This window comes from Neoarius graeffei, chromosome 13, assembly GCF_027579695.1.
Source record: "Neoarius graeffei isolate fNeoGra1 chromosome 13, fNeoGra1.pri, whole genome shotgun sequence".
Classification (NCBI taxonomy): Eukaryota; Metazoa; Chordata; class Actinopteri; order Siluriformes; family Ariidae; genus Neoarius; species Neoarius graeffei.
Window position 1 is genome coordinate 81,839,800 of NC_083581.1, and position 13,052 is coordinate 81,852,851.

The following is a 13,052-nucleotide window of genomic DNA, read 5'->3' on the forward strand; positions in this document are numbered from 1 at the left end:
ACAGGCTTTTAGCAACTTCTGGATGGTGTAGGCCTCACCTCCATTGATGAACCTGGGGGAGTCTTGGAGGGAGGGGAGAGGATGCTGGAGACCAGGGGTCTTAGTTGAGAGACATGAAAGGGAGGGTGAACATGACGTATGGACCAAGGTAACATCAGCCTGACAGTAGTGGGGTTGATAACTTTGGAAATGGGAAAAGAGCCAACAAACCAAGTGCCAGCTTACAGGAGTGGGTTTGAAGGGGAAAGGTTAGTGGTGGATAACAATCCTCCATCTGAGACAGTAGACTGGAGCTGGTATGCAGCATTGGTCCACCTTCTTATATAATTGACTGCAGTGTAGCAGACAACAACTGGCATGTGCCCACACCCTGCAGAAACATCAGATGAAGGTCTGGGCTGAAGGGCCAGATGAATCCTCCTCTTGTTTCAGACACAGTCTCAGCATTTAAGTCTAGGCTGAAAACATATCTGTTTAGTCAAGCCTTTTGTTAATGGTGTTTATGAGGTAAAGGAGTAGATCTGGAGGGTCCTCAGACATAGAGTGTTTTGGTAAACTGGGATGTATGGATGCTGTCAGTCCCCACTTTCTAGTGACTGCTGCAGAACCTGTTCTGTGCTTTGAAGACTGCTGATGCCTTAGTGAGGCCAAAAGATAGGGCCAAATATTCATAGTGCCCAATTGGTGTATTGAAGGCCATCTTCCACTCATCCCCCTCCCTAATGCGTACCAGATGATAGGCATTGCAAAGATCCAGCTTGGAAAAAAATTGGGCCCCCTGCAGCAGCTCAAAGACCATGGACATGAGAGGAAGCGGGTAGTGTTTCTTAATGGTGATCTCATTTAAGCCTCAACAGCCAATGCATGGCCTGAGAGACTTGTCCTTCTTGGCCATGAAAAAGAAACCAGTTCCCACTGGAGATGAGGGATGAATGACATCAGTCACCAGAGACTCTGATATATACTTGTCCATGGCCTCTCTTTCAAGGGGAGAGAGGGAATAAATGCAACCCCAGGGGGGAGTAGTACAAGGAAGCAGATCAATAGTGCAATCATAAGATTGATGAGGAGGAAGAGAAGTGGCCCAGGCTTTACTGAACACCTGACTAAGGTCCTGGTATTTTGCAGGGACACTGCAGGCCTTGTCACATCAGCCCTGGGTCAGCAGTAGAATAGAAGCAGTAGAATAGAAGACTTGTTAGGACTGGAGACTTGGGAGGTGAGGGGAATCTTGGCAAAGGACAGGCAGATGGCCAAGTAGCAGATGCTCCAAGAGAGGACTGTACTGTCGCTCCAATTTAGGTCGAAGTTATGCAGGCACAACTACAAAAGACCAAGAACAATAGACTCATGAGAGTTATTTATGGCAAAGAAAGAAAGAAATAGACTCCACATGGTTCTCTGAGATCTTAAGAGTGAGTGGCTCTGTGATTTGGGAAACAGGACTGAGTTTGGTGCCACTGAGTGCCCTGGTAGTGAGAGGGTAGTCTAACTTCTGTAGGTTGACCCCCAGCTCTTCTGCAAAGGAAGTTCTGATGAAGCTTTGGTCTGCCCCAGAGTCAATGAGTGCCTTTACCAGGTAACACCTGTTCTGAAAGATGATCTTAGCAGGAAGCACTGGCCTCTCAGCAGGGGAGGACTATCAGTACACCCACCTGTATCCCTGCTGCTACTGGTGGGCAGGCTTTTATAATGGACAATGAGAGACAAAATGGCCAGGTTTACCACAGTAGAAGCAGGACCTGGTCTCATGGTGGCATCTTCTCTCCTCAGGGGTGATCCAGATTCTCCCTAGCAGGGCTCAACATTAACTTTTTAAACCCACTTGCCCTGAGGGGCAAGTGAGGGTAAATTTCCACTTGCCCTTCAATATCACTTGACCCATATTTTGCTAGTCCTACTTTTTTCGGGAGGAAAACCATATTATTGTTGTGTGTAGGTTGTGGGTGTTTTATACAGACCTGGCAACCTGTAACTGAATCAGTGCAGCCAGTCTATCATGATGCAGCACGTTTTTTGTTGTTTGTTTTGTTTTAATAAACCTAGAGGTGGATGATATAGTAAAATATATATATCACAGGACTGTGTTCCTCTGATAACAGAAACAAAGCTCCAGCTCTCTCTGCTCTTAATCTGTTCTGTTCTTTTAGGATTTATCATGCATGTCACTCCTTGTTGAGTTTTTATGCCCTAGTTGTTTGAAACCAATCTGGGTTTTGTCAGGTACGCGAGCAAGGTGGATGTATGTGCAGAAGTGTTCAGTTTAATACAGTGCGCATATATATATATATATATATATATATATATATATATATATATATATATATATATATATATAAAAAACACACACACACACACACACACACACACACACAAATACAGATACGTACAAATACAGGCAAACAGTCCAAATCAGCAGGCAAGATCATAAACGTGAAAACAGGCAAAGGGTAAGTCGAGGCACAAACAGTATGTCAGAGGCTAGGCGAGAACAAGAAACAGGAACAAGAATCAAGAAACCAGGAAAACAAGAACATGGGAAGAAAGGCTCAGTAATGCGTACTTAAGGTAGTGTAATACTTTGCATTGTGTTTGCATCAGCACAGTCCTTAAATAGCCAAACACATAGGTGCATGCACCACAGCATGCAGGACTGACAGAAACCCCTCCCAAAGAGCTCCCTCCAGGAGTGAAAATTCATCATACTTGGCCCTGGTGGGGGTTTGGGCTCAGGGTCTGGACACGACTTGGGTTCTTGGCTAGGAGTAAGCTTGACCTTGGGACTTGACTTGGACTCTGAACTGGACATTGGCTCAAGCTCTGGAGTAGAGCCCTGCACTCCCGCGGGAGTCCCGTGGGACTCGCGGGACCCGCCGCAAAGCAGTGCGGGGCAGGACAAATTTTGAAAGCTCATTGCGGGCGCGAGCGGGAGCAGGAGTGCACATATGCGGGTGCGGACGGGAGCGGGAGTGCACATATGTGGCCGCGGACGGGAGCGGGAGTGCACATATGCGGGCGGGAGCGGTGATAAGCTGCAGTCCCGCTAACTAAAAACGTGTTTAAAATACAATTTATAAATTATTAATTTATGTCTATCATATATAATTTGTGCTGGATATTTTATTTGGCATTAATAAAAACATTTTAAGATGCCTAAATTTGCAGAGAGAGTCAGATTGCCAGATTGAGTGAGGAATGGCATCTTAAATTTGCCATTGATCACCCTAACGGGCAATCCTTTGATCACTCTAATGACTCGCCATTCACACCCAGCCTCCAGTGACCCACACTAACATGATGCCTCAATGACACCTTAGATGAGCTGGTCATCAGAATTCTGATTCAGGAGAGGATACCTCTCGTACGTTTCCGATTCCTTTCCTCTTCCGTGTTTGAGATCTCCGATCATGGCAGAAGAGCAGAGCTCCTTTACTGAAGCTCACAGTGCTTCAAAAGTAAGTGCTGCTTTAAAAAGAGGTACATTTACCGTTAAAAAGTCAAGAGTCCTGAAATCGGACATTTTAGTTAGAAATGCTTTACAAATGTAAACTGGGTTAGCCTAATGTTTTGTATGGCTGAACAATAAATATACCAAATTTCCACTTGGAATTACATGCTCGCCTGTCTTTTTTTATTGCTTATTATTATTATTATTATTATTATTATTATTAGAGACACTGACGAAGGCAACAGCCGAAATGTTTGTCTCCTTCTGCTGCTAAAAACAACTGAAAAGAAATGTAACTAAAAGAATAAGTTCAAGAGTGCGATCCATCTCTCCTTTCACACTAATTATTCATAGGAGACGCACCATGGGAGAGCGCATACTTAAATGATTAGCCTACTTAAATAATTATTATTATTAGGTCTACATGCTGCCATTTCAACATTCCGAATTCAGAAACAAGGTAAATAATAAACGTGAACGTGAGCTGTAGATATTTATGCTCAAATCCACTCAAAGTAGGGGGCGGGGCACCATCACGCTGTGTCAAGACAAGAACTTTCCTGAGAAATAACGCGAACATCTGCATCATGCGGGATTTGCGGGCGGGAGTGGGACAAAATATGTCAGGCGCGGGCGGGAGCGGGACTGAAAATCATAATTCTTTGCGGGCGTGGGCGGGAGCAGGACTGAAAAATCATAATTCTTTGTGGGCGCGGGCGGGACTGCACAATGCAGGCGCGGGCAGGAGCGGAACTGAAAAATCCGACCCGCGCAGACCTCTACTCTGGAGATAACTTGGGCTCTGGATTGGACTCAGGCTTGAGCTCTGTAGATGTCTTGGGCTCTGGAGATGACTTGGGCTGGAGTTCCAGAACTGGCTTGGACATATGGCTGGACTCGAGCTCAGGAGATGACTCGTGCTCTGGCTCCCACTCAGGAGATGACTCAAGCTGGAGTTCTGGAACTGGCTTGGATGTAAGGCTGGGCTTGAGCTCAGGAGATGACTCGAGTTCTGGACTTGGCTCAGACTGTGGACTTGGCTCTCTTTTGAACTCTGGACTTGGCTCACATACAGGTTTGAGCTCTGTCAGTGCACTGCTTTGGTCTGGGTTAGGACCTGGTGACAGGATGATGCAGACGTCTTCCTGGCCGGGCGGTGGCAGAATGACACAGATGTCCTTGACACCGGTTCAGGAATAGGCTCAGGCCTTAACTCTGGCACCAGCACTGAAGCTGGCACAGGTGCCAACTCTGGTGCTGACTCAGGTTCTGACGCTGGCTCCAGCTCTGGAGTAGACTCTGACATGGGCCCTGGCACTGGCACTGAAGCAGCCCCTGGCATGGGCTTCAGCACTGGAACGGGCCCTGGTGCTGACTCTGGCTCCATCTCTGGAGCAGACACTGGTGCTGGCACAGGAACAGATGCTGGCACAGGTTCAGGCATGGATTCTGATACAGGCACTGGATCAGGCATCAATTCCGGTGCTGGTTCTGGCTGAGAAACCAGCTCAGAGGGACTAATCATGGCAGCACAAGAACAGGCCATAAGCACAAGAGCCATAGAGGCCAGGATCTACCAGAGTAGATCAGACCCAAGATGCAGACTGTGCAAAGAAGCCCCTGAAACAGTCCAACACATAGTAGCAGGGTGTAAGATGCTAGCTGGATCAGCGTACATGGAGAGGCACAACCAAGTGGCTGGGATTAGTATACAGGAACATCTGCAACCAGTATGGAATAGAAGTACCCAAGTCCCAATGGGCCATACCACAGAAGGTGGCTGAGAACAACAGGGCCAAGGTTCTGTGGGACTTCAGCTTCCAGACTGACAAACAGATCCTGGCTAACCAACCAGACATAGTGGTGGTGGACAAAGAGCAGAAGAGGGTGGTGGTGATAGATGTGGCGATCCCAGCTGACGCCAACATCAGGAAGAAGGAACATGAGAAACTTGAGAAGTATCAAGGGTTGAAAGAGCAGCTGGAATGGATGTGGAAGGTCAAGGGTTGCGTGGTCCCTGTGGTAGTGGGGGCACTTGGGGCAGTAACCCCCAAACTGGGAGAGTGGCTCCAGCAAATCCCAGGAACAACATCTGAAGCCTCAGTCCAGAAGAGTGCAGTCCTAGGAACATCAAAGATACTGCGCAGAACCCTCAAACTCCCAGGCCTCTGGTAGAGGACCCGAGCTTGAGGATGACATGGATACCACCCCCCCCGCCAGGGGTGAGAAGGAGATTTTTTTTTTTTTACACACACACACACACACACACACACACACACAAATACAGATACATACAAATACAGGCAAACAGTCCAAATCAGCAGGCAAGATCATAAACAATGATCATAAAGATCATTGTAAGGCTGTGAGGCAGGTAGGTGTGGCTCTTGGATGGGTTGTGGAGCTGGAATGACTGTTGGAACAATGGGTAAGCTGACTGGCACAGGTGCTGGTTGACTGGAGATGACATTCTGAAGGCTTTCCATCTGAGAGGAGAGTTTCTGTAATGTGTCTGTGATGGCCGATGAACTGATGGCTGATGGACAGCCACAGTCTCCTACTGGTGGTAACCCAGAATCGAGCCTTGTTTGGTCAAAGCTGCTCCAACTGTTTCAGAGTCTGAAAGTCTGCTGGGTCCATTCCTCTGGCGAGATTGTTCTGTCATGACGAAAAGGCAGTAGGTGCTGACTAGACCGAAAAGCAGACTCACATGCACTGGGGTGAAGAGAGCTGGACTTTAATCCTGATTGTTGAGGGCTGGAGGAGGGGAGCAGCTGACAGGAGAAATATAGGAATGGGTAATTAGAGAGAGAGAAAAAAACAGACTAGTGATAGGCTGACAGATGAGCATGGAGGCAAAAACCATAAGAGTCCAGAGTGCAGCCCTACAGCAGGAAAAGAGCTCTCAGTGGGAAAGCAAAGTTTGAAAGTTCAGAGTGCTTCCACATTGGAAGAAGCACACTCACAGTCCCAAAACAAAAGGTGATGTAATCCACAGAAAGAACAAAGTAATTCCACAGAGCACAATAAATGAAAGAAAGAAAGAAAGAAAGAAAGAAAGAAAGAAAGAAAGAAAGAAAGAAAGAAAGAACAATTTTAGTCATCACACACTTGGGAAATTCTTCTCTTCATTTAACCCACTGGTGCCATGGTGGCGGCCCGCGGGCCGGATCCGGCCCGAATGAACATCTAATCCGGCCCCCTTGCTGATGGCCCTCTAATCGTTCGGCCGGCAGAGAGCCATCAATGTCTGCCGCACCCCATCGAACAATTATTACAGAACAATTACCTGTCTTTCACTGCTGATCGCATTGACGTCAGAGGCGGAGATTTGCCTGATGGCCCTGCCATTTGCATCGGTCCAATTCGCGCCACAGACTGTTTAAATTTTAAATTATATTGCCACTGTCAATTTTATCAGAGCGAGAGGGCTCAACCACCGGCAATTCGATGCATTTTTATCTGAAAATGACATCCACCAGGGCCTTCCCTATCACTCCGATGTGCGTTGGTTGAGCCGAGGCGCAGTGCTCAAACGGTTCTACAAATTGCGCAAAGAGATAGCCGAGTTCATGCAGGCTAAAGGGAAGCCTGTGGAGGAATTGGATGACACCGAATGGACCAGGGACCTTGCCTTTTTAGTGAACATTACCGAACACCTGAACTTATTGAATGTTAATATGCAAGGTCGCAACAAACTCGTTACCGAGTATTACGACGGTGTCCGTGCGTTTCAACGTAAACTTGCATTATGGAAGGCACAGCTCTGTCAGCGCAATGCAGCCCACTTCCCCTGTTTGAAATCTCTGTCTGTCAGTCATCAGAGCATGGACAAGTATGCAAACTTGCTTTCCGGTCTCATGCACGAGTTTGCCAATCGATTCACGGTTTTCACTGAACTGGAAAAGGACTTTGCGTTTTTTGGCTCTCCATTCACCACGGATGCTTCCGAGGTCCCCGAGGCGATGCAAATGGAACTGATAGACTTGCAATGCTGCACGCGGTTGAAGGACATGTACAAATCTGTTGGTATTGAATCATTCTACCAATCGTTGCCACCTGAGTACCCGACTATCACTGCATTTGCAGGTAAAATACTCTGTATGTTTGGGACAACATATTGATGTGAGCAGGCATTTTCAGTTATGAATATTAATAAATCGAAAATGCGCAATCGTATGACACATGGACATCTCAATGATGTCATGAAAATAGCCACGGCCCAGAGCCTGTCCCCCAATGTGGACAAGCTGGTGAAAAATGAAAGGCTTCTGGCTTCGACATGTAAAATGTAGCTGGCTTGTCTGCCCATGTAACATAGTGCTGTGAAGTAATGATTGGGAGGGTATGTTTGTGGGAGTGGGAGTTTGTGGGAGTTGTTTAAGTTAATGTACCATCTGTTATTTATGTCTTTTTATTATTAAGTTCTAGTGAATATTTAGTCACTTGGCCTGTTGGTGGAGTACTTAACCTTGGCACATCTTTTGACTTCTTTAGGGCTACTTAGGGCCATCTTTTTTAATTGGCCTAATTAGGCCTGTGTATTGATATGGTTTTATGTGCAAGTTGTCAATAAATCTGATCAAAGTAATTTACAGTTTAGTTGTGTTTTTATGTGTCCTTGTCCATTTTGTTGTTTTTTTATTATTTAAAAAAACAAACATTTATAAATAATATTTATATTCATAAATGATATCAAATAGTATGTCTATTTGTTTAGTGTTTGGTCTTGTCATGCCGGTAATGTGGCCCCCTGAGGTCCCACTTGAAAACAATCTGGCCCCCTGACCAATTTCACCCTGGCACCCCTGATTTAACCCATCTGAAGCAGTGAGCACATACATGCGCACACACACGTGAGCAATGAGCACACACACATACCCAGAGCAGTGGGCAGCCATGCTAACAGCACCCGGGGAGCAGTTGGGAGCTATGTGCCTCGCTCAAGGGCACCCCAGCCCAAGGCCATCCTATATAAACCTAACCACATGGACTGTGGGGGAAACCGGAGGACCCAGAGGAAACCCACGCAGACGCGGGGAGAACATGCAAACTCCACACAGAAAGGCCCCTGCTGGCTGGGCTCAAACCCAGAACCTTCTTTGGTTTGTAGCAAATTTGAATTTCCCTCCGGGGATTAATAAAGTGATTCTGATCTGATTCTTGCTGTGACATGACCGTGCTAACCACTTACACCACCGTGCTGCCAGTAATACAATACAAAACTGGGGGGGAAAAGATGAAAAAACATATCCTGAGGTGAAGACAATCCCATGCCAAATGACTATCCGAGCAGTATAATATGGAGCCGTGGATGAGCTGATCAGAGACAGGTGTGCTGGCTGCAGTGTGGGGAAGGCACAGGGGAAAACCAAGGAATGGAGTGCAAGATTGGATCAGGACCTCGATGTTCCCGGCTGACTCGTGACAAAGCATTCTTTGTGACTGAAGCTCCTGCATCTAGGACCCAATAATAAATCCTCTTTCAGTGTGACTTACCGTAAATATTTCCCTGTTTCATCTTGATCCAAAAACATAGTCAACTGGGTCTGCTCACCATTTTATGCTAGGAGGGGATTAGCTTCACTTCTTATGCTTTCTCTATTCATTTTCAATTTCCCCTTTACTTTGTCATTCATCTGTATGTATTGAAATGGAAGACAGTTACAGTCTTTCTAAATGGTTTTGTGATCTCCCCTTGACAGATTTCACAGGTGCCTAGTGGATTTAGTGATATAACTGCCTCAAGCATCATCTTTGCAAAATCAGTGAGTTTCACATACTTAAATTTTACATACTTAAGATTATCTATCATCTCTCAAAGAAAACTGGTTCCTGGCAAATATACTCTGCAAATGATATTTGTTTTGGTATCTGTTTGGGTTTTAAATAATTTGATTCCATATTGTCTGTCTTAAATGCATTTTTGGTCTTCTATGCGATTATTACAGCCAAAAAAATTTGAAAGAAATTGTGCTGTTTATTATAACACCTGTGTTTTGTGTCCCATTAGAACTGGACTAGAAACAGGAATAGTGCATATAACACCACTAGGGTAAATTGATTTACATACAAAACAACCTGCCACATATTTCAAAATGGCATTCAGGAGTTAATATTTTGCATATTCTAATTCTCATGTGTTTGCACTTTCCAGAGTGGATTCTCAAGATCCTTTAGCCTACTGTCAGAACAGAACATGTTAACACATCTTGAAAAGGTAAAATCTCACTCTCTTTCATACACATGTGCATACCTGTTCTTTACTGCAGCTACAGTGGTTTCTGGTGGGTCAGAAGATGACAGTGGCCAGAAATTTCTAGAACAGCAGTTCTGAGAATAAATGTGCAAATTGCAATTAATACAACCCTGTTTCCAAAGAAGATGGGATACTGTGTAAACTGTAAATAGAAACAGATTTGCAAGTCATGGAAGTCCAATAGTGAATTGAAAATAGTACAAATATAAAAATATAAAATACAATAAATGCTCGTTTTGAATTTAATCCAAGCAAACTGTTTTTGAAAAATGTTGGGACAGGGGCCACAAAAGACTGGAAAAGTGTGTAATCCTTAAAAAAAATGGCAACAGGTTAGTAAGATTAAAAAAAAACCCTGAAAAAAGCACACACTGCAAAGAGGTAGTGTCTCTCAGAAGTCAAGACAGGGTGGGGTTCACCAGTCTGTGAAAAACTGCATGGACGCAAATAGTGCAATAATTTAAGAATAATAACGTTCCTCAACATAAAAGTTGCAAAGAATTTGAGGATCACATCACCTATGACTATAATGACTCTACAGTTGGTCATTCCACTAATGGGGAGCCAGGACAGGCAGCAGTCTTGAGTACGTTGGACAGGAGCAGAGTGGCCTGGTAACCAGTAGCAGTGGAACATAGGGATCTGACTGGCATGTAGGGTCAGATCAGTCGTGGAGGTATGCTGGACCTGAACCTTTGACTGCCTGGTAAGCTAGCACCAATGTCTTTAATTTGATGCGAGCTGCCACAGACAGCCAGTGAAGGGCAGCAAGCAGAGGGCTAGGATGGGAGGAATGAGGGAGGTTGTACACCAGGCAGGCTGCAGTGTTCTGGATGAGCTGCAGGGGTCTGGTGGCAGATGCTAGGATAAGGTGAGCAGATTTCTGAGAAGGAAACCAGGGACATTTTCAGATCGGCAGTGAAAATATTATTAAAACATCTGTTTTCATCCTTGTAATAAAAAGTGGGGACATTTGTTTTTCATGTATTTTGCATTGCAATCATGTATTTTGCATGTAATCATGCATTGCATAAAAAGTGGGATTTTCCTCACTGAGTGCACTGTAGGCCAATTCTGCAACTGCTTTAGGTTAACATTAATTAAACACAATGTGAAAATCTCTGGTATGGGTACATAGTTTAGGTTTATAGACTTAAATTGTAGGCTAGCTGAAATAGATGTTTTAGACCCATGAAAGTAAATACATTAAATTAATTACCATATATATTCCACTAGTAATGGACAATGTATTTTAATATACAAAACACAACAGTTTAAATAAACTGTTAGGGTTTTGCACCTGGGTTGCTTGTGTAGTGATCCAGCAAACCCCCACTAGGCCACCAGAAGAATGACTCAAGTACAGAGGCGTGAGGCAAAAGTAGAATAGAAAAAGGCAGTTTATTTACAAATGCAAAAATCCAAAAATCCAAAGTGAAAAATAAGTAAAATCCAACGCTCAGAAGATAAAGGGAAAATGAAATATCCAACAGTTCAAAGTCCAAAAAAAAAGGAAAGGCAAAAATGCAGAACACTCAGAAGATCCAAAAAGTACAAAGTCCAAAGAAAGCAAAAAATATCAAAAGCACAAGGGCACAGGCAAGGTACATGGGACAGCGGAAACTAGCACTAGACAGCATAGCATAAAGACTCCGTGACTAGGGACTGAACTGAGGGAGTATATATACACAAAATAAATTGAACACAGGTGGCTGTAACGAGGACTAGGCGGGGCACATAGAAGAAAAAACAACAACACAGAACACAAAAGCAGTGGTGGCCTCTAGAGGCCAAGACAAACATGATGAGGTTAAGCAAATAACAGTGGCCTCTAGAGGCCAAGACAGTCCTCAGTCCTAACATAAACAGTTTACTTCAATGCAAGCACTCTCAAGGTACGGTATTATTATTGAGGATACAAATGATTCCCGATCTTCCATAGCCTAAATTGTAGCCATAGCTGAATTGATGACCTTGCCTAAATGAGTAGCCTTAATCAAAACATGTAGTCCACTACACATCACAACAAATTATACAAATTGACACTTTGGTAACATTACCATAAGCCTACAGCTTTACATAGCCAGCTACTCTGTGGGAAAACATATCAACTTGTGTGTAAGTTAGCTAATGCTGTTGAACTGTTACAATTTTACCTCAGCTGGATTTCTGTTATAGCAATGCTACATCTAGCAACAACTTCAGCTGACTGATTGGCGCTGCACTGAGCTTTCTCCTGCTAGCATTGGCCGCAGTGGGCTACGGGTTGTTGGGTCAACTGCTACATCTCAATACAGTGTGACAAGTAATGTCATGTCATATACAACATCCCAAAATGTAGCTTACACATTTAAAGGCTAAATAACATAGATGACAATGCCACTTCAGGCCTACAAGAAAAGACTACGGTTTAACTGTCCAGGAGCAGATGAAGTGATCTGTCAAAGTTGGATGAATGATGTTAGTTTAGGCAAAGATTCTAGCACTCGGCTAAAAAGTTGTTCCTCAGCTCCACCAATCAAAATACTGGAAAGGCTATCGCCAGAGGTGTTCGGCCTGAGCCCGTCTTAAAGTGATCCACAAAACAATATAAGAGGAATCTGCTGAAATCTGGTAGATGTTTCAGTCCAAGTTTTTTTTCAGTCTGTTTTTTTTTTATTTGTTTCTCTTTCTTTCTTTCTTTCTTTCTTTCTTTGGGGGGGGGGGGGGGTCTGTTGGTCATGGTTAAAAATGGAGACATTTCTGGAGACAGCTCCAGCTGGGGACAGGCCACCAAAAACAGGGATGTCTGGTCACGCTATGCTCGGAGGCCGGTGAAGTGAGAGTTGTGGTAGTCCAAGCGGGAGAAGATCAGCACTTGGGCCAGAAGCTGAGTAAAGGAGGTGGTGAGGAAGGGGTGGATCCTTTGAATGTTGTAAAAGAGAAATCTGCATGTCCAAATCACTGCAGCAATGTTCGCTGAAGAGGAGAGCATGTCATGAGCTCTGATGATTCAAAATTTGAAATTGTTTTTGGAAATCATGAACATCGTATCCTCTGGGCTAAAGAGGAGAGGGACCATCCAGTTTATCAGCACACAGTTCAAAAGCCAGCATCTTTGATGGTATGGGTGGCATTCGTGAACATGGAATGGGTAGCTTGCACATCTGGAAAGGTATCATCATTGCTGAATGAGGTATGCAGGTTTTGGAGCAATATGTTACCATCCAGATGACATCTTTTTCAGAGGAGGCCTTGCTTATTTCAGCAAGACAATTCGTAACCACATTCTGAACACATTAAAACTGCATGGCTCTGTCCTAAAAGAGTCTGGGTGCTAAACTTGGCCTGCCTGCAGTCCAGACC

General features: G+C 44.5%; 1 protein-coding gene across 9 annotated transcripts in view; it reads left to right on the forward strand.

Moving 5' to 3' along the window:
• The window catches only part of LOC132897205 (cadherin-like protein 26), a 186,880-nt gene that overhangs the window by 151,172 nt on the left and 22,656 nt on the right, over window positions 1-13,052 (forward strand). For 8 of the 9 annotated variants that reach the window (XM_060938661.1, XM_060938663.1, XM_060938662.1 and 5 more), the window contains 3 exons: window positions 9,154-9,216; window positions 9,462-9,503; window positions 9,606-9,668. In XM_060938661.1, coding sequence (XP_060794644.1) covers window positions 9,154-9,216; window positions 9,462-9,503; window positions 9,606-9,668 — 168 coding nt within the window. Of the gene's footprint in view, window positions 1-9,153; window positions 9,217-9,461; window positions 9,504-9,605; window positions 9,669-13,052 lie in introns of those variants that run through there. The other variant, XM_060938669.1, reaches the window with a different exon arrangement.